Genomic DNA, 20,229 nt, shown 5'->3' on the forward strand with positions numbered 1-20,229 from the left:
ATAATAATAATAATAATAATAATAATAATGGCATTTGTTAAGCACTTACTATGTGCAAAGCACTGTTCTAAGTGCTGGGGAGGCTACAAGGTGATCAGGTTGTCCAACAGGGGGCTCAAAGTCTTCATCCCCATTTTACAGATGAGGTCACTGAGGCCCAGAGAAGTTAAATAATAATAATAATGATGGCATTTGTTAAGCGCTTACTATGTGCAAAGCACTGATCTAAGCGCTGGGGAGGATACAAGGTGATCAGGTTGTCCCACTTGGGGCTCACAGTCTTAATCCCTATTTTACAGATGAGGTCACTGAGGCCCAGAGAAGTTAAATAATAATAATAATGGCATTTGTTAAGCGCTTACTATGTGCAAAGCACTGTTCTAAGCACTGGGGAGGCTACAAGGTGATCAGGTTGTCCCCCGGGGGATTCACAGTCTTAATCCCCATTTTACAGATGAGGTAACTGAGGCCCAGAGAAGTTAAGTGCCTTGCCCAAAGTCACACAGCTGACAACTGGCGGAGCCGGGATTCGAACCCATGACCTCCGACTCCCAAGCCCGGGCTCTTTCCACTGAGCCACGCTGCTCCTCTGCTTTCCTTCTCCATTCCCTCCTCTGCAAAACGGGGATTAAGACTGGGAGCGCCGTGCGGGACGGGGACTGGGTTCAACCCGATGACTTTGCATCTACCCCGGCTCTTAGAATCGATCAATCGATCGTATTTATTGAGCGCTTACTGTATGCAGAGCACTGTACTAAGCGCTTGGCACATAGTAAGCGCTTAACAAGTACCGCACTTATTATTTGAGTGTGGGAGGGGGGAAAGGAGGGAGGGACGGAGAGATGCCGTGAAAAGGATCCAGAGTAAGAAGGAGAAGGGACTCTGCCCCTCAAAATTGTTTTTTTTTTTTTGGGGGGGTGTAAAATGGGAATTCAGTGCCTGTTCTCCCTCGTGCTCAGATGGCGAGTCCCATGCAGGACGGGAACTGCGTCCAAACTAATTAACTTGTACTTACCCCAGTGCTTAGTACAGTGTCTGACACGTGGTAAGCGCTTAATATGATTTTTTTTAAAAAGCATGCTCCGAGACTGGACTCCAGTTACAACACCACCGGGGTTTAAGAAATATGATTTAAAAAAAGCATGCTCCTAGGCCGGACTCGAGTTCCAACGGCACCAGGGCTTAAGAAGTATGATTTTAAAAAAAGCACGCTCCCAGGCCGGACTCGAGTTCCGAACTTCCAGAGGGATTTTTCTTGCCGTACCCCTTGGGAATGGAGATTCCCGCTTGTGGCCTAGATCTCCGGCCTAAGCCAAAAGGATGTGCTCACCCAGAAAGTGCTGGAAACCGAGGAAGCGTTGGACCGACTGAAGCAGGAAGCCAAACGAATCTACCAGCCGCCCCGGGAAGTGAATCGGGAAGAGGAATTCCGTGGCCTGATCAAAGCATTCCCGGGTAATTTGGGCCCCGCTCCCGACGCTCGATGCCCATCGGGTGGGACTGCTCCATTTTCTCAAAGCCAAATCCTTTGGTTCGTCTTCTGAGCTGCCTTGGTGCATAGGCAGGGTGTTCTAGAGAATCTTCATTCATTCATTCATTCATTCATTCATTCAATCGTATTTACTGAACGCTTACCGTGTGCAGAGCACTGTACTAAGCACTTGGAAGCGTACGCTAGAAAATGAACGCAAGCACTCATAAACCATAATTTCAGATGAGCTAGCTGCTGGGGTTTATACATTAAAAACTGGGATTACGTGGGTGTCAGGTTTTAAAATGAGTGCAAATCCAAATAAGCACTGAGTAGCTGAAGTAATGGATTAAGACCAGTTTCACTGCTGATACTAAAATGGGTGGCTATGTAATAATCCCAAGAAATCGATGACTATTTATTTTATTTTGTTAGTATGTTTGGTTTTGTTCTCCGTCTCCCCCTTTTAGACTGGGAGCCCACTGTCGGGTAGGGACCGTCTCTATATGTTGCCAACTTGAACTTCCCAAGCGCTTAGTCCAGTGCTCTGCACACAGTAAGCGCTCCATAAATACGATTGATTGATTGAACAAGACACATTACCTGCCCATTCATTCAGTCGTATTTACTGAGCGCTTACTGTGTGCAGAGCACCGTACTAAGCGCTTAGTAATAATGACGGTGTTTGTTAAGCGCTTACTACGTGCAGAGCACTGTTCTAAGCGCTGGGGAGGTTACAAGGTGATCGGGTTGTCCCACGGGGGGCTCACAGTCTTAATCCCCATTTTCCAGATGAGGGAACTGAGGCCCAGAGAAGTGAAGTGACTCGCCCAAAGTCACCCAGCCGGCAGTTGGCGGAGCCGGGATTCGAACCCATGACCTCTGACTCCAAAGCCCGGGCTCTTTCCACTGAGCCACGCAACGACCTGACGGTCTCGAGAAGCAGCATGACATTCATTCATTCATTCAATCAATCGTATTTATTGAGCACTTACCGTGTGCAGAGCACTGTACTAAGCACTTGGAAGTGTACGCTAGAAAATGAACAAGACACATTCCCTGCCCATTCATTCAATCGTATTTACTGAGCGCTTACTGTGTGCAGAGCACCGTACTAAGCGCTTAGTAATAATGACGGTGTTTGTTAAGCGCTTACTATGTGCAGAGCACTGTACTAAGCGCTTAGTAATAATGACGGTGTTTGTTAAGCGTTTACTATGTGCAGAGCACTGTTCTAAGCGCAGGGGAGGTTACAAGGTGATCGGGTTGTCCCCCGGGGGGCTCACAGTTTTAATCCCCATTTTCCAGATGAGGGAACTGAGGCCCAGAGAAGTGAAGTGACTCGCCCAAAGTCACCCAGCTGACAGTTGGCGGAGCCGGGATTTGAACCCACGACCTCTGACTCCAAAGCCCGGGCTCTTGCCACTGAGCCACGCAACGACCTTAAGCATCATGACATTTATTCATTCATTCATTCAATCGTATTTACTGAGCGCTTACCGTGTGCCGAGCACTGTACTAAGCACTTGGAAGCGCACGTTATCAAATAAACAGACACATTACCTGCCCATTCATTCACTCGTATTTACTGAGCGCTTACCGTGTGCCGAGCACTGTACTAAGCACTTGGAAGCGCACGCTATAAAATAAACAGACACATTACCTGCCCATTCAATCGTATTTACTGAGCGCTTACCGCATGCAGAGCACTGTACTAAGCACTTGGAAGCGCACGCTATAAAATAAACAGACACATTACCTGCCCATTCATTCACTCGTATTTACTGAGCGCTTACCGTGTGCCGGGCACTGTACTAAGCACTTGGAAGCGCACGCTATAAAATAAACAGACACATTACCTGCCCATTCATTCAATCGTATTTACTGAGCGCTTACCGTGTGCAGAGCACTGTACTAAGCACTTGGAAGCGTACGCTATAAAATAAACAGACACATTACCTGCCCATTCAATCGTATTTACTGAGCGCTTACCGTGTGCAGAGCACTGTACTAAGCACTTGGAAGCGTCCGTTATCAAATAAACAGACACATTACCTGCCCATTCATTCACTCGCATTTACTGAGCGCTTACCGTGTGCTGAGCACTGTACTAAGCACTTGGAAGCGCACGCTATAAAATAAACAGACACATTACCTGCCCATTCGTTCAATTGTATTTACTGAGTGCTTACCGTGTGCCGAGCACTGTGCTAAGCACTTGGAAGTGCACGCTATAAAATAAACAGACACATTACCTACCCATTCGTTCAATCGTATTTACTGAGCGCTTACCGTGTGCAGAGCACTGTGCTAATCACTTGGAAGCGTATGCTAGAAAATAGACACATTACCTGCCCATTCATTCAATCGTATTTACTGAGCGCTTACCGTGTGCAGAGCACTGTACTAAGCACTTGGAAGCGTACGCTATAAAATAAACAGACACATTACCTGCCCATTCAATCGTATTTACTGAGCGCTTACCGTGTGCAGAGCACTGTACTAAGCACTTGGAAGCGTCCGTTATCAAATAAACAGACACATTACCTGCCCATTCATTCACTCGCATTTACTGAGCGCTTACCGTGTGCTGAGCACTGTACTAAGCACTTGGAAGCGCACGCTATAAAATAAACAGACACATTACCTGCCCATTCGTTCAATTGTATTTACTGAGTGCTTACCGTGTGCCGAGCACTGTGCTAAGCACTTGGAAGTGCACGCTATAAAATAAACAGACACATTACCTACCCATTCGTTCAATCGTATTTACTGAGCGCTTACCGTGTGCAGAGCACTGTACTAATCACTTGGAAGCGTATGCTAGAAAATAGACACATTACCTGCCCATTCATTCAATCGTATTTACTGAGCGCTTACCGTGTGCCGAGCACTGTACTAAGCACTTGGAAGTGCACGCTATAAAATAAACAGACACATTACCTACCCATTCGTTCAATCGTATTTACTGAGCGCTTACCGTGTGCCGAGCACCGTACTAAGCACTTGGAAGCGCACGCTATAAAAGAAACAGATTACCTGCCCATTCGTTCAATCGTATTTACTGGGCGCTTACCGCGTGCAGAGCACTGTACTAAGCGCTTGGAAGCGCACGCTAGAAAATGAACAAGACACATTACCTGCCCATTCATTCAATCGTATTTACTGAGCGCTTACCGTGTGCACCCTGGCTCTGCCGCGCGCTCTTGGGCAAGCCACTTCACCTCTCCGCACCTCGGTCCGCTCGGCCGGAAAACGGGGATCAACGAGGACCCGTTTTCCCCCCCGACGTCGACTCCCATCTCCCCCCGGCTTCGCCCGGCACACGCTCAACCGAGTTGCCGTCCCGCGCCTCCCAAGCGCTCCGTCCGGCGCTCCGCACACGGTAAGCGCTCAATAAATAGGATCGAGTGAACGAGACCGCAGCCGCGACTAACCGGGAATCTGCCGGGTCTGCTGTGAACCCTCGGGCAAGTCGCTTCGCCCCTCTGTTCCCTCATCTGCCAAAGGGCCTTACTCCTTCCAAGATACATTTCGGGAGCCTCACGCGGGACGGGGGTCTGCGTCCCACCCGATTGGCTCGGGAGAGCGCTTGGCGCAGGGTAAGCGCCGACCGTCGAGGTAACTTGGGGCCGGAGTTGCCGGATCTCACCCCAGGAACCTCCCCGGATCGGTCCCAGAGCGTGTCCCGACCCCGCGTCGGAAGGACCCGGGTTCTCATCCCGGCTCCGCCGCTCGACCCTGGGCGAGTCGCTTGGCTTCCCCGGGCCTCGGTTCCCTCCTCTGGAAAACGGGGATGAAGACGGCGAGGCCCCCACGCCCGCCGCGGAGCGTGGGCTGAGTCCCACCCCGTCGGCTCGCATCTACCCCAGCACCCGAGGGAAGAGGGTAAGCACTGTGCTAAGCACCGAGGTAGACGCCGGCTCGTTGGGCCGGCCGCGGTCCCCGTCCCGCGGCAGCAGCGGGGGGGCTGCTCCCGGTCTCTCCCCTCCCATTTTCCAGATGAGGGGACCGAGGCCCGGAGAAGCGACCCGCCCCGGGTCAGGCGGCGGAGCCGGGATGAGGACTCGAGTCCTCCGGATGCCCGGGCCCCGGCTCCGGGCACGCCGGTCCCCTTTCCGCTTGAAAGCGGGGTCCGTTACCGGGCTCCCGAGAGGATATTCTATTTATTTTATTTTGCTAGTATGTTTGGTTTTGTTCTCTGCCTCCCCCTTTTCGACTGCGAGCCCACTGTTGGGTAGGGACCGTCTCTCTATGTTGCCAATCTGTCCTTCCCAAGCGCTTAGTCCAGTGCTCTGCACACAGTAAGCGCTCAATAAATAGGATTGATGATCGACGATGACCTCTGAGGCAGAGAGAGTCGCCCTTCCCACCCGCTCCGAAATCGGTCCTCCGCCGCCTCGGGCCGGCCGGCAAACGCGCTGGAGACGGCGGTTCCCCTCGACGGGTGGTGTTTATTTTCTCCGCAACGAGGTGAAGCTCCCGCCCGCCCGCCCGCCCGGCCGCCCACCCGCCGCCCTCCTTCTCCCCCTCAGGTCCCGCCGAGCCGCCCCGGAGCCGGGAGCCGCCGGGATCGTCGACGCCGGTGAGTGTCCGTGCGCGCTTCACGGGCCGGGGCCCCGGCCGCCTCCCCCGTCCCCCCGCCGGTCGCCGTCCAACGGCTCGCGGGTGATGAGCAGGCCGCGGCGGAAGAGGTCGGCGAGCAGGTCCAGCAGGTCGTCGGGGCGGTCGCAGGGCAGGGAGCCCACGCGGACGAAGTTGGGGTAGGCCCGGAAGAGGCGCTCCACGGCGTCGACGAGGTCGGGGGCCACCTCCAGGCCCCGCGGGGCGTCCTCCTCGGGGCCCTCCTGGCCGGCGGGGCCGCCCCCGCTCTGGTGGTAGCGGCGGCCGTTGTCCAGCGTGTGGTAGAGCACGGCCCCGCCGTCCTCGCCCACCAGCCGGGCCACGCCGCGCTGCAGCAGGCGCACGCGGGCCGAGGCGTCGAGGCGGGGCCCGGCCCCGCGGACGGCGCCCGCCTCCCAGCGCGGGGCCGCCAGGGCCAGCGCCCCGCGGGCCCGCTCGGCCGCGCTGGGCACGGGCGGCAGGCAGTCGTGCAGGAAGGCCTTGGCCCGCTGGTCCGCGGCGGCGTCCACGGGCGCGTGGCGGGCCAGGCGGCCCAGCAGCTCCCGCAGGCGGGCCAGGAAGGCGTCCCGCCGCGGGTCGGCCGTGTCCGCGTGGAGGGCCCCCATGTAGTCCAGGTAGTCGCGGGGCAGGCCGCGCCGGAACTCGGCGTCCTCCTCCAGGGCGGCTTCCAGGGCGGCGGGCAGCAGGGGCTCCAGCAGGTCGCCCCACGTGTTGCGCTGGTAGGCGGACAGGGTGAGGTGCAGCGAGTGCTCGGCGCTGCCGCCGCAGTCGGCCTGGTGCACGAAGCCCCGCGGGAAGTAGAGGAGGTCGCCGGGGCGCAGGACGACGCGCAGCGCGGGCTCGCCCAGCTCCTCGGGCCGCAGGTCGGGCCCCGGCCGGCGGGGCAGCGGGGTCCGGGGCCGGTAGAGCCGCCAGCGCTTGCGGCCCTCCAGCTGCACCACGAAGGCCTCCACGTCGTCGAAGTGGGGCGCGAAGCCCTGCCCGCCGGGAGGCGTCAGGTAGGCGTTGCAGCCGGCCAGGCAGCCCAGGTGCTCCTGCAGCAGGGCCAGCACGTGCCACACGGTGGGCGACCACGCCTGCGGGCACAGCAGCCTCAGCGAGCAGCCGGCGCGGTACAGGCCCCAGGCGGCGGCCGGCGTGGCCCTGCCCCCGTCCGGCCCCGGGCTCTCCCTCCGGCCCTCCGGCGACACGCGGGCGGCGTCCAGGTGGCGGCCGAAACGCAGGTCCTCCCGCCGCAGCAGCCGGTCCAGCTCGGCCGTGGAGAAGAGGCCCCCGTAGTAGGCGGGGTCCCCGCGACGCACCACCACGGGCTCCCGCTCCCAGGCCCGCTGGAAGAAGCCGCCGGCGGGCAGCGGGGCGATCAGCCAGTCGAACAGCAGGGCGGCCCGCCGCTGGCTGTGCGCCACCCCGCCCAGCTCCCGCAGCAGCCGCGGCACCGCCGGCTCCTCCTCCTCCTCGCCGGTCGCCGCCGCCGGTGGGTCCTGCTTGTCGAGCTTCTTCGCCGCCGCCGCCGCCTTCTGCCGCCGCCGCTTCTTCTTCGCCGCCATCTTCCTGAGGAAGGCCTTCCTCCCCGTCGCCTTCCTCCCCGTCGCCGCCGCCAGCGCCCGGTAGCCCGCCAGCGCCGACACACGTGCGTCCGACATCTTGCCGCTCCCCCGCGGGAAGAAGACGCCCGCCTCGCTACTCCCGCCGCGCCGATTGGCCCCCTCCCGACGAGCGCCGCGCTGATTGGCTCCCCCCGGAAGAGGACGCGCGCCTTGCTACTCCCGCCGCGCTGATTGGCCCCCTCCCGACGAGCGCCGCGCTGATTGGCCCTCCCGACGAGCGCCTCGCTAATTGGCCCTGCTCCCACTCCCGCCTCCTTCCGACGCGCTGATTGGCTCCCCCCGGAAGAGGCAGCGCGCCTCGCTCCTCCCGCCGAGCTGATTGCCCCCCCGTCCCGCCCCCTCCCGCCGTGCGCCGCCCTGATTGGCTCCTCCCGCCGAGCGCCGCGCTGATTGGCTCCCCCCGGAAGAGGGCGCGCGCCTCGCTCCTCCCGCCGAGCGCCGCGCTGATTGGCTCTCCCGAAGAGCGCCGCGCTGATTGGCCCTCCCACCGAGCGCCTCGCTGATTGGTTCCCCCCGGGAAGAGGACGCGCGCCTCGCTACTCCCGCCGAGCTGATTGGCCCTCCTCCCGCTCCCGCCTCCTTCCGCCGCGCTGATTGGCTCCCCCCGGAAGAGGCAGCGCGCCTCGCTCCTCCCGCCGAGCTGATTGCCCCCCGTCCCGCCCCCTCCCGCCGTGCGCCGCCCTGATTGGCTCCCCCGGAAGAGGCCGCGGGCCCCGCCCCCTCCCGGCGAGCGCCGCGCTGATTGGCTCCTCCCGCCGAGCGCCGCGCTGATTGGCTCCCCCCGGAAGAGGACGCGCGCCTCGCTCCTCCCACCGACCTGCTTGCCCCCCCTGGTCCCGCCCCCTCCCGCCGAGCGCCGCGCTGATTGGCTCCTCCCGCCGAGCGACGCGCTGATTGGGTCCCCCCGGAAAGAGGGCGCGCGCCTCGCTACTCCCGCCGAGCTAATTGCCCCCCCGATCCCGCCCCCTCCCGCCGAGGGCCGCGCTGATTGGCTCCTCCCGACGAGCGCCGCGCTGATTGGCTCCCCCCGGAAGAGGACGCGCGCTTCGCTCCTCCCGCCCAGCTGATTGCCCCCCCCGGGTCCCGCCCCCTCCCGCCGAGCGCCGCGCTGATATTGGCTCCTCCCGCCGAGCGCCGCGCTGATTGGCTCCCCCCGGAAGAGGACGCGCGCCTCGCTCCTCCCACCGACCTGATTGCCCCCCCTGGTCCCGCCCCCTCCCGCCGAGCGCCGCGCTGATTGGCTCCTCCCGACGAGCGACGCGCTGATTGGGTCCCCCCGGAAAGAGGGCGCGCGCCTCGCTCCTCCCGCCGAGCTAATTGCCCCCCCGGTCCCGCCCCCTCCCGCCGAGCGCCGCGCTCATTGGCTCCTCCCGCCGAGGGCCGCGCTGATTGGCTCCTCTCGCCGAGCGCCGCGCTGATTGGCTCCCCCCGGAAGAGGACGCGCGCTTCGCTCCTCCCGCCCAGCTGATTGCCCCCCCGGGTCCCGCCCCCTCCCGCCGAGCGCCGCGCTGATTGGCTCCCCCCGGAAGAGGCCGCGCGCCTCGCTACTCCCGCCGAGCTGATTGGCCCTCACCCCGCTCCCGCCTCCTTCCGCCGCGCTGATTGGCTCCCCCCGGAAAGAGGACGCGAGCCCCGCTCCTCCCGCCGAGCTGATTGCCCGCCCCCTCCCGCCGAGCTGACTGGCTCCTCCGCGCCCTCCCGCCGCTCTGATTGGTCCTCGCGCCCCCTCCCTCCGAGCGTCGCGCCGATTGGCTCCCCGCGGGAAGAGGACGCACGCCTCGCTCCTCCCGCCGCGCCGATTGGCTCCCCCCCGGGAAGAGGGAGCGCGCCTCGCTACTCCCGCCGCGCTGATTGGCCCCCTCCCGCCGAGCGCCGCGCTGATTGGCTCCCCCAGGAAAAGGGACGCGCGCCTCGCTCCTCCCGCCGAGCTGATTGCCCCCCCCGTCCCGCCCCCTCCCGCCGAGCGCCGCTCTGATTGGCTCCTCCGCGCCCTCTCGGCCCCTCCCGCCGCTCTGATTGGTTCTCAATCAATCAATCAATCAATCGTATTTATTGAGCGCTTACTATGTGCAGAGCACTGTACTAAGCGCTTGGGAAGTACAAATTGGCATCACATAGAGACAGTCCCTACCCAACAGTGGGCTCACAGTCTAAAAGGGGGAGACAGAGAACAGAACCAAACATACCAACAAAATAAAATAAGTAGGATAGAAATGTACAAGTAAAATAAATAAATAAATAGAGTAATAAATATGTACAACCATATATACATATATACAGGTGCTGTGGGGAAGGGAAGGAGGAAGACGGGGGGATGGAGAGGGGGACGAGGGGGAGAGGAAAGAAGGGGCTCAGTCTGGGAAGGCCTCCTGGAGGAGGTGAGCTCTCAGCAGGGCCTTGAAGGGAGGAAGAGAGCTAGCTTGGCGGATGGGCAGAGGGAGGGCATTCCAGGCCCGGGGGATGACGTGGGCCGGGGGTCGATGGCGGGACAGGCGAGAGCGAGGTACGGTGAGGAGATCAGCGGTGGAGGAGCGGAGGGTGCGGGCTGGGCTGGAGAAGGAGAGAAGGGAGGGGAGGTAGGAGGGGGCGAGGGGATGGACAGCCTTGAAGCCCAGGGTGAGGAGTTTCTGCCTGATGCGCAGATTGATTGGTAGCCACCGGAGATTTTTGAGGAGGGGAGTAACGTGCCCAGAGCGTTTCTGGACAAAGACAATCCGGGCAGCGGCATGAAGTCTGGATTGAAGTGGAGAGAGACACGAGGATGGGAGATCAGAGAGAAGGCTAGTGCAGTAGTCCAGACGGGATAGGATGAGAGCTTGAATGAGCAGGGTAGCGGTTTGGATGGAGAGGAAAGGGCGGATCTTGGCAATGTTGCGGAGCGCCGCGCCGATTGGCTCCCCCCGGAAAGAGGACACGCGCGTCTCGCTCCTCCCGCCGAGCTGATTGGCCCTCCCCCGCCCCCGCCTCCTTCCGCCGCGCTGATTGGCCCCCCCCAAGAGGGAGCGCGTCTCGCTCCTCCCGCCGAGCTGATTTCCCCCCCCGGTCCCGCCCCCTTCCGCCGAGCGCCGCGCTGATTGGCTCCCCGCTCCCTCCCGCCGAACGCCGCGCCGATTGGCTCCCCCCGGGAAGAGGACGCGCGCCTCGCTCCTCCCGCCGAGCTGATTGGCCCCCTCCGCTCCCGCCCCCTCCCGCCGAGCGTCGCGCTGATTGGCTCCCCCCGGAAAGAGGTCTCGCGCCCCGCCCCTCCGCGCCTTCCAGTCCCTTCCTGCCGCTCTAATTGGCCCTCACGCCCCCCGTTCCCGCCGCTCTGATTGTTTTGTTTTGTTGTCTGTCTCCCCCTTTTAGACTGTGAGCCCACTGTTGGGTAGGGACCGTTTCTAGATGTTGCCAACTTGTACTTCCCAAGCGCTTAGTCTAGTGCTCTGCACACAGTAAGCGCTCAATAAATAGGATTGAATGAGAATGAATGAATACGAATGAATGAATGACTGAAAGGGATGAGAAGCAGCGTGGCTCAGTGGAAAGAGCCCGGGATTTGGAGTCAGAAGTCGTGGGTTCAAATCCCGACTCTGCCAGTTGTCAGCCGTGTGACTTTGGCCAAGTCACTTCACTTCTCTGAGCCGCAGTTCCCTCATCTGGAAAATGGGGATGAAGACTGTGAGTCCCCCGTGGGACAACCTTGTAATCTCCCCAGCGCTTAGAACAGTGCTTTGCTCACAGTAAGCGCTTAATAAATGCTATCGTTATTATTATTATTGAGCGCTTACAGTGTGCAGAGCACTGTACTAAGCGCTTGGGAAGTACAATATGTTTGTACATATTGCTCTATTGATTTTACTTGTACGTATTCTATTTTATTTTGTTAATATGTTTTGTTGTCCGTCTCCCCCTTCTAGACTGTGAGCCCGCTGCTGGGTAGGGACAGTCTCTATATTTTGCCAGCTTGGACTTCCCAAGTGTTATATGGAAACCTGATCAAGGTCTCCAGGGCCCGGGATCCCACCCACCAACAAATTGGATCGCACGACAACCGGACAAATTTTAGATGACCTGCCCAGCGCCAAAGAGGGCAGGTCGCAGTTTTATTGCAGATTTAAATCTGGGCTACCGCCCCACAATAAGGCTTGGGGAACGGCCGCCGCGCACGAGCACAACTTTACACCCTTTATAGGGGTCTGAGGAGCGGTTATGCAAATGTTCCTTCCTTGTTTTACTGGCCTGGTCGCCCAGGGGGCTTTCCCGGCCGTTAGGCTGACGGTAACCGCCCTGCCAGGTGCTTCCCGATAAGGGCGGTGGGGCCGGGCTACAGGCCAGAAGTTCTGGCTCCCTGCCCAACCGCGTGACAAAGCATTTTCCACAAAATGGAGTCTGTCCAACAAGATGGAGTCTGTCTAGTTATAGAGACTCAAGCCTCTTCAAGCCTCACATTCCCCACTGCTTTTTGTCAGTGAAGGGCAAATCTTTGACCGATCAGCAAAGCGTGGGTACAGAAGCCAAACGCAAGGTTACGCGGGAGAGGGGTCCTCAGGGGGCACCGGTTGATACGGGGACATCAGGGCCAGGACTTTAATAGCTTGCAGCCTATCCTGGAGCATACGTGCTCCAGTTCTGAACAGGCAGGGGCCGATAGACAACACAAGGAGCAACGCAAACAAGGGGCCCAGAAGTGGCAGCAGATAAGGGAGGAGTCCATTGAAGCCGCTCCAGAGGGGGTTGTTGGCCAGCTCCTGCCGCCGCACGGCCAAGTCCTCCTGGAGCTTGCGGATCTTGTCCCGAACGATCCCGGATTTGTTAGCGTAGAAGCAGCAATGTTCCTTTAGGGCTAGGCAGATCCCGCCCTGTTCAGCCGTTAGCAGGTCCAGACCCCTCCGGTTTTGTAGGACCACTGTAGCAAGGGAGTCAATCTGGTCCTGTAGATCGCGGATGGTGCCTGAAAGAGCCTGGACATCCTCAATGAGCTGGGTGGACAATTTATGGTAGGAGTGGACCGAGACCCCTAGACCCGTCGCTCCCGTGCCCGCACCGGCCAACCCAAGGCCCAGGAGTAGGGGGAGAAACTGAATGGCCCTCTTATGTCTACCGGCGATGTAATCCAGGCTGGGGAGTGGAACAGGCTCGTCACCCGGAATAAGGTCGATGTCAGGGAGTATGGAGGCTTGGACACAACGACCCGTCCAGTTGGCGGGAAGGGCCGTGAAAGCCAAGTTCCCACCGCACACAAAGACTCGGCCGGGGGCCGGGCAAAGTGGGGTGGAGACATTGACGGTTTGAGAGCAGTTACAAGAGGCGAAGCCTACGTCCAAGGCGATACTGGTGTTGGGGCCTGACCTAAGGTAACAGGGAACAGGGGGGGCCCAAAGCGGCTGCACACGAAAGGGAAGGTTATGAGTACAGTTTCCTCCGGGGTAAGGAGAATCGGGCCCGGATACGGACGCGTTTCCGGACGCGTTCCCGGGCACTGCAATGGGTATAGGATGACCGAAGGGCATGCAGAGCCAGCAATCCGCCGCCAGCGCAGGGTTAGTGGCATTCAAAGTTTGATGGGTGGCGGCGAGGATATCCGCAGTCTGAGGGTCCAGACCGGGGCTCCGGGGCCGAGGCAGCGCCAGGGGGTGATACTGGATCGAGGGGTGTAAGATCTAGATTACCTCCTTCATGCGTTCCTTCACCTGCGCTTCTCGGACGCGATCGGAAGGCCCCCCACCATCAGAGATGTGGAGGGGGGCCCGGAGTGGCCAACAGACGGGCTGACCGACGGTCCCCGTGCAGGAGGCCTGGGCGTATTTGGAATAGTCCCCTTCTCCCCCAAAGGAGCCACTGTAAGTTCTCTGTAGGACGGCAGTCAAATAGACCTTCCCGCCCGTGTGGTTACACTGCTGGGCCTCGCTGTAGCAAGTGGAGTGCATCTGGGAGGTGACCTGGCATGCCGTTGGGCAGGGCCCAGGTCGACCGTCCGGGGACAGTAGTACCCTAGGTCGGCGAGTGCATACCCAATGTTGGCGATATCCTCCACCCACTCCCCTGTTGTATACTAGGTAAGCTGTCGAGTCGCCACAAGTAACTAATCGCGTATAGGTGGTGGGTATGGTTTCCTGGACACCCCCTCGACAGTTACAGGGGGGTCCCCACAGGGCCGCTATCAGTGCCTCTTTGTTAGGGGGGGGCCCGAGGCCCCCCAAGACCCCAGAGAGACAGCTGACTCCGAACAAGGTTATGACGAACGTCTGGAGAGTTTTAACTTGAGAGGGGTGGAGGCTGGGTCGATCCTCCATGTTCCACTGCACTCTGGGGCACCCTTCAACCTGGTGTGGTGGATCCACGGGGTCTTACCAGCTACCTTCACGGCAGTGGGAGTGCTCAAAACGACAGTGAAGGGCCCGTCCCAGCGGGGAGCGAGCTGCCGAGGGTCGAGTTTCTTTACGTAGACAAGGCCCCCAGGCTGGAAGAGGGGCTCCCTTCCTCGATGGACCTCTGCCCCAGGTTGCTGATCTGCCAAGGTCGTCCGGGCGAGGGACCGCGTAGCCTGCAGCGCCTGTAAGGACTTAAGCAAAGACCGATGGGTGACTTCGGCAAGCTGGTCAAGGCCGACTCGGGGCACCAGGGGGGGCCTCAGACCATAGACAATCTCAAAAGGGGACAGGCCTTCCCTCCCTGGTGTGCACCGGGCCCGGAAGAGGGCCTGGGGGAGAAGCGCGACCCAATCACCCCCAGTCTCCATCTTTAATTTGGTGATAGTTTCTTTCAAAGTCCGATTCATCCTTTCCACCTGCCCAGAACTCTGGGGCCGGTACGCACAGTAGTGTAGTTTCCAGGTGATCCGGAGCGCGGAAGCCAGCTGCTGAGTTATCTTTGCGACAAAAGCCGGACCATTGTCAGACCCAATACGAAGTGGCAGTCCAAATCGCGGGACTAGATCATTTGCCAGGTGCTTGACGACAATCTGAGCCGTTTCCCCCTTCGCCGGGTAAGCCTCCACCCACCCGGAGAAGGTATCCACCAGGACCAACAAATACTTGTAGCCGCCCCGGGCCGGAGTCATTTCGGTAAAGTCAATTTCCCAGTGTTCCCCGGGGGCCAGTCCTCGTTCGCGGACGTTCTCGGCCGAGCTGGTAGGGACGGATTGGGCATTTACCCGGGCGCAGGCCTCGCATCTGCGCACCACGTCTTTTACTGCCCCGTAGATACCACAGATGAGGTAGTGCTTTCGGATGACCGCGGCCAGTTTGGATTCCCCAAGATGGGAAGCACGGTGGGTCTGCTCGACTACCCGCCTCCCTACTGCTTTTGGGGAGTAGGATCCGCCCGTCAGGGAGTCGCCACCAGCCGGCCGGGTCAGTGGTTCCGCCAAGCCGTTGGCCGAGAGCTTCTTCCTCTTTTGTATATTGTGGGGTGTCCGCGGGGACCCAGTCGACTGGGGTACGGGGCGGGTCGCACAGGGAGGCCTGAATTGCCGGTGACTCCTTAGCGACCTCCCGGGCTGTCTTGTCAGCCAGCCGGTTTCCCAATGCTTCCAACGATTCACCTTGTTGATGTCCTCTGCAGTGGATGACGGCGACACGCTTTGGCAGCCAGATGGCCGTTAGAAGAGCTAAAATTTCAGAGGCATTTTTGATGGCCTTACCCCCGGCTGTCAGCAGTCCCCTTTCCTTGTAGATCATTGCATGTACGTGCAGGGTAGCAAATGCATAACGGCTGTCGGTGTAGACGTTCACAGTCTTATCCCTGCTCCATTCCAGCGCCTTGGTTAAGGCTATAAGTTCAGCCCTCTGGGCCGACGTCCCTCTCGGGAGTGCCTCAGCCCAGACGATGGAGTCCGTTGTCACCACGGCCGCCCCCGCATACCTCAGGCCTTCCTTCACGTAACTGCTCCCATCAGTGAAGAGCGTGGCCTCAGCGTCGGCAAGGGGTTGGTCGGTCAGATCCGGGCGGGTGGTGGTTAGGGCATCCAGGGTGTCCGCGCAGTGATGCAGGGGCAAGGAGTCGTCAGTTGCTGGCAGCAGGGTTGCGGGATTAAGTGCCGCAGTTTGCTTGAAGATCACCCGGGGTGGGTCCAGGAGCAGGACCTGATACTGGGTTACTCGAGCGTTGGTCAGCCACTTGTCCGGGGGCGTGCGCAGGAGACCCTCCAGGTTGTGAGACGAGGTGATCTCCAAACTCTGCCCGAAGGTCAACTTCGATGCTTCCTTGGACAGGAAGGAGGGCAGCGGCTGCAATGGCCCGCAGACAGCGGGGCCATCCGGCGGCCACGGGGTCCAGTTTCCTTGAGAGATACGCCACTGGTCTCTTCCAGGGGCCGAGAGTCTGCATGAGCACCCCTTTGGCAACACCCTTTGCCTCGTCTACAAAAAGCTGGAAGGGCTTGTCCAGTTTGGGTAGGGCCAGAGCAGGTGGTCGTAGCAGGGCCGTTTTCAACCGCTGGAAGGCTTCCTCTTCAGTACCGGTCCATCGTAGGGGGGCATCGGCCCCTCGGGTGGCGGCGTATAGGGGTTGTGCCAACTCCGCGAAGCTGGGGATCCAGAGCCTGCAGTAACCGACCGTGCCCAGGAACTCTCGTACCTGCTTCTTGGTCTTCGGGGCTGGGACCTGTAGGATGGCCTGGACCCGGCTCTGGGCCAACGTCCTGGTCCCGTCCTTGATCCTGAATCCCAAGTAAGTGACCTCCTCCTGGCACAGCTGGGCCTTGCTGCCTGACACGCGGTACCCCATTGATCCTAGAGTGACCAGCAGGTCCCTGGTAGCTTGGAGGCATTCATCCCGACTCCCGGCGGCAATCAAAAGGTCGTCCACGTACTGGAGGAGCGTTACTGTTGGGTGGTCAAATCGATATCCCTGCAAATCTCTACTCAAAGCTTCGTCAAACAAGGTGGGGGAGTTCTTAAATCCCTGGGGCAGTCTAGTCCAGGTCAATTGGCCCGACTCCCCCTCCTCCATGTCTATCCATTCGAATGCAAACAGGAGTTGTGATTGACAAGTCAAAGGTATACAGAAGAATGCGTCTTTAAGGTCTAGGACCGAATACCATGTTCGGTCAGGTGGCAGAAGGCTGAGGAGAGTATAAGGGTTGGGAACAGTGGGGTGTATGGTTTCCACTCGCTTATTCACCTCCCTCAGGTCCTGTACCATGCGGTATTCCGAGGTCCCAGTTTTCCGGACGGGTAGGAGGGGGGTATTCCAAGGGGAGTGGACGGGCTTCAATATTCCTGCCTCCTTAAATTTCCGAATACTCCCCCTGAGGCTCCTTCTAGCCTCCAGACTTATAGGGTATTGCCTTATTCTGATCGGCAGGGCCGTGCTGGTAAGCTGGACATGCACGGGGACCTGGGTAGTAGCGAGTCCCGGGGGGTTCGATTCTGCCCATACTTCGGGGATCTCCTCCCTCCATAAAGCTAAGAGGGCGAGGTTCTGTGCAGGTTGTTCAGTGAACAGACGATACTCCTCCACCAAGGGTGAGGACAGCAGTAACTTGCCTTCAGTTCTAATTTCAGGGGTCCCTGCTTCGGAGAATATGATGGTGGCCCTTAACTTGTGCAAGAGGTCCCGTCCCAACAGGGGGTCAGGGCATTCGGGAATAACTAGGAAGGAGTGTGTTACCAATCCCTTCCCTAGATCGACAATCCGACCTTCCGATTTAGGGTACCTGCACGTGGCCCCGGTGGCCCCTACAATAGTCACCGTGTCTCTTGTCATCGGACCAACGGGTTTCTGCACTACTGAATGGGTTGCCCCCGTGTCAACCAGAAAATCAATCAATTGCCCCCCGACTTTTAACTTTAGCCTGGGTTCCCGGAGGGCTGAGGGACCCCGACGGCCCTATTGAGTCTCCTCTTCTACCAGGACCGGGGCTGCGCCCCCTTTTAACTTGGGACAGTCCCGCTTCCAGTGCCCATTCTCCCTGCAGTAGGCACATTGGTCCTTTCCCAGGGGCAGCCTCTTCTGACCGGACCTGCCTCCCCGTCGCCTGCTCTCCGAATGTTCCTCTCGAGCTAGGAGGACCTTCGCCATTTTCTGGGTTAATTCATAAGTTGTTCTGGTAGGGTCCTCTCGTTGGTCAAAAACCTTCTGGGCTATGGCTACCAGCTCAGAGAGAGACTTTCCCTGAAACCCATCCATTTTTTTGAATCTTTTTTCGGATATCTGGGGCCGACTGCGACACGAATTGAATTACTATAGCTGCCTGATTATCAGGACTCCCAGGGTCTATGGGGGTCCAGGTCCGGTAGGCCTGATATAGTCGTTCCAGGTAGGCCGTAGGACTTTCCGTTGGCCCCTGCCGGACCTCGGTTATCTTAGAGAGATTAGTCGGCTTTCTGGCCGCCGCCCGTAGCCCCCGTAAGAGGATCTGGCGGTATTGGTTCAGATTGGCCTCCCCTCCCGGGGTGTTGGGGTCCCAATCAGGCCTGCCAGAGGGGAACTGGGCCTCCACTTCCCTTGCCTCAGTGCTTGGTTCACCGCGAATATTTCGGACCTCCTTCTTGCTCTCTGCCTTTACTCTTTCCCTTTCCTCCGTCGTAAACAAGACGCGGAGGAGCTGCTGGCAGTCGTCCCAAGTAGGTTGATGAGTGTAGAAGACTGACTCTAGTAAGTTAATCACCTCCTCCGGGGCTTGGGAAAAGGAAGGATTCTGGTTCTTCCAGTTGTACAGATCTGACGTGGTAAAAGGAACATATGTCCGCACAGGCCGCCCCGTTTCATCCCTCTCTCCTGTTTCCCTCAGGGGGTATATTCCCGAGACCCCCGGTGCCCCTCCTGCCGGCCCAAATTCAGTCCCACTTCGGGTGTGGGGGGGGCTTGGAGGTCCGGTGGAGTCTGGTTGGGGAAAAACCTCTTCCTCGGGCGGGGCTGAGGGTTCCCTATAGGGGGGAGGAGGCGCTCGCCCCCTCCTTGGGCTTTCTGGTTGCGTGGGGAGCACGGGAGGCTTGCGAGTAACCTTGGACCCTAGAGTGCTGGCTACGAGGACCTTAGAGGCGCTGAGGGGTCGGCACCCGCAGTCCTTTAAGTACTTAGGGTTGTCTACTATAATATCTATCCAAATGGTGATGTAGGGGATTTGGTCCGGGTGGCCTGGGTTTCCGTCCACAACTCGGCGGACGGCGGCCGCCACCCCTATGTCTAGGGTCCCAGTGTCGGGCCAGCCAACCTTAAAGGCGGGCCATTCCAACTCGCAAAACCTGCGTAAGTCAAAGTTATTAACAGACGCGCCACAGTTATCAGCTCGCCGCTGGAAATCAGAGAAGTTTTTGAGCAAACACCCTAACGGGCTCAAGGGGCCCTTTGACCTGCTGCCCTGTCCCATCTTGGCCGAGAGGGAGAGGACGGCAAGTGCGAGCAGAAAAACTGGGAGGCAAAAAGACCGAAGAAGATGTTCCAACGGGCTTGAAGGGCCCTTTCCCGTACCCCGTACTTGCCCGAAGATTAAAACATTACGCATGCGCCCCCTTCCCCTCCCCCGGCAATTCGCAAAGCGCACAAAGAACGAAAATGACAGGCCAACAACCAAACAAACAGCCCAAAGAAACATACACGTCTCAAGGACAACTGTACTCGACCATGAGACCCAAACTCGAGGTCAGAGCGTCCCCTGATCCGAGTGGAGTCGGAACAAAGGCAGCGTCCTGCCGTTCCTATACTCCCAAACCCTCGCGAGGCCTGACAAAGCGACTCACCGGTACCGGGTCTGTTGCGCCGATCCCGGATGGCGGGGCGAAGGGGATCCGCCTAGAATGGTGGGGATCCCGGACGAGCCCCCAAATGTTATATGGAAACCTGATCAAGGTCTCCAGGGCCCGGGATCCCACCCACCAACAAATTGGATCGCACGACAACCGGACAGAATTTAGGTGACCTGCCCAGCGCCAAAGAGGGCAGGTCGCAGTTTTATTGCAGATTTAAATCTGGGCTACCGCCCCACAATAAGGCTTGGGGAACGGCCGCCGCGCACGAGCACAGCTTTACACCCTTTATAGGGGTCTGAGGAGCGGTTATGCAAATGTTCCTTCCTTGTTTTACTGGCCTGGTTGCCCAGGGGGCTTTCCCGGCCGTTAGGCTGACGGTAACCGCCCTGCCAGGTGCTTCCCGATAAGGGCGGTGGGGCCGGGCTACAGGCCAGAAGTTCTGGCTCCCTGCCCAACCGCGTGACAAAGCATTTTCCACAAAATGGAGTCTGTCCAACAAGATGGAGTCTGTCTAGTTATAGAGACTCAAGCCTCTTCAAGCCTCACACCAAGCGCTTAGTACACTGCTCTGCACACAGTAAGAACTCAATAAATACGACTGACTGAATGAATAACAATCTGAACTCAGGGCCTAGCCTTCTCCACCACGCACTCGATGTAGCTCACCTCAACGGCCCTGTTATCGAAAAGTAGGGTGCAAAATAAGTTAATCGGTGTAAATAGGCCGCAGGGTCCGTGTACCCAAGGTGGTGACGCAGATAGGAAAAATGACTCGGAGACGTGAGGTCAGATAGAGCAGTAAAGGAAAGTGGCTACCTGCCCGTTCACCTCCCAAGAGAGGTACGAGTGACAAACT

At 59.0% G+C, this 20,229-nt stretch overlaps 2 protein-coding genes across 2 annotated transcripts in view; one reads left to right on the plus strand and one right to left on the minus strand.

The window, feature by feature from the left end:
* The window catches only part of HEATR4 (HEAT repeat containing 4), a 103,330-nt gene that overhangs the window by 68,754 nt on the left and 14,347 nt on the right, over positions 1 to 20,229 (plus strand). Inside the window, 2 exon segments of the mRNA XM_038765504.1 lie at positions 1,299 to 1,455; positions 6,007 to 6,056. Coding sequence (XP_038621432.1) covers positions 1,299 to 1,455; positions 6,007 to 6,056 — 207 coding nt within the window.
* On the minus strand, positions 6,007 to 7,862 carry RIOX1 (ribosomal oxygenase 1). The gene has a single exon (XM_038765503.1). It carries the CDS (start codon positions 7,735 to 7,737, stop codon positions 6,076 to 6,078), a length of 1,662 nt encoding a protein of 553 aa, XP_038621431.1. The 5' UTR covers positions 7,738 to 7,862; the 3' UTR covers positions 6,007 to 6,075.

Source organism: Tachyglossus aculeatus, chromosome 23, assembly GCF_015852505.1.
Source record: "Tachyglossus aculeatus isolate mTacAcu1 chromosome 23, mTacAcu1.pri, whole genome shotgun sequence".
Taxonomy (NCBI): domain Eukaryota; kingdom Metazoa; phylum Chordata; class Mammalia; order Monotremata; family Tachyglossidae; genus Tachyglossus; species Tachyglossus aculeatus.

Excerpts from the sequence above, each read along its gene's own strand:
- RIOX1 (XM_038765503.1), bottom strand. The coding sequence starts at position 7,737 with ATGTCGGACGCACGTGTGTCGGCGCTGGCGGGCTACCGGGCGCTGGCG.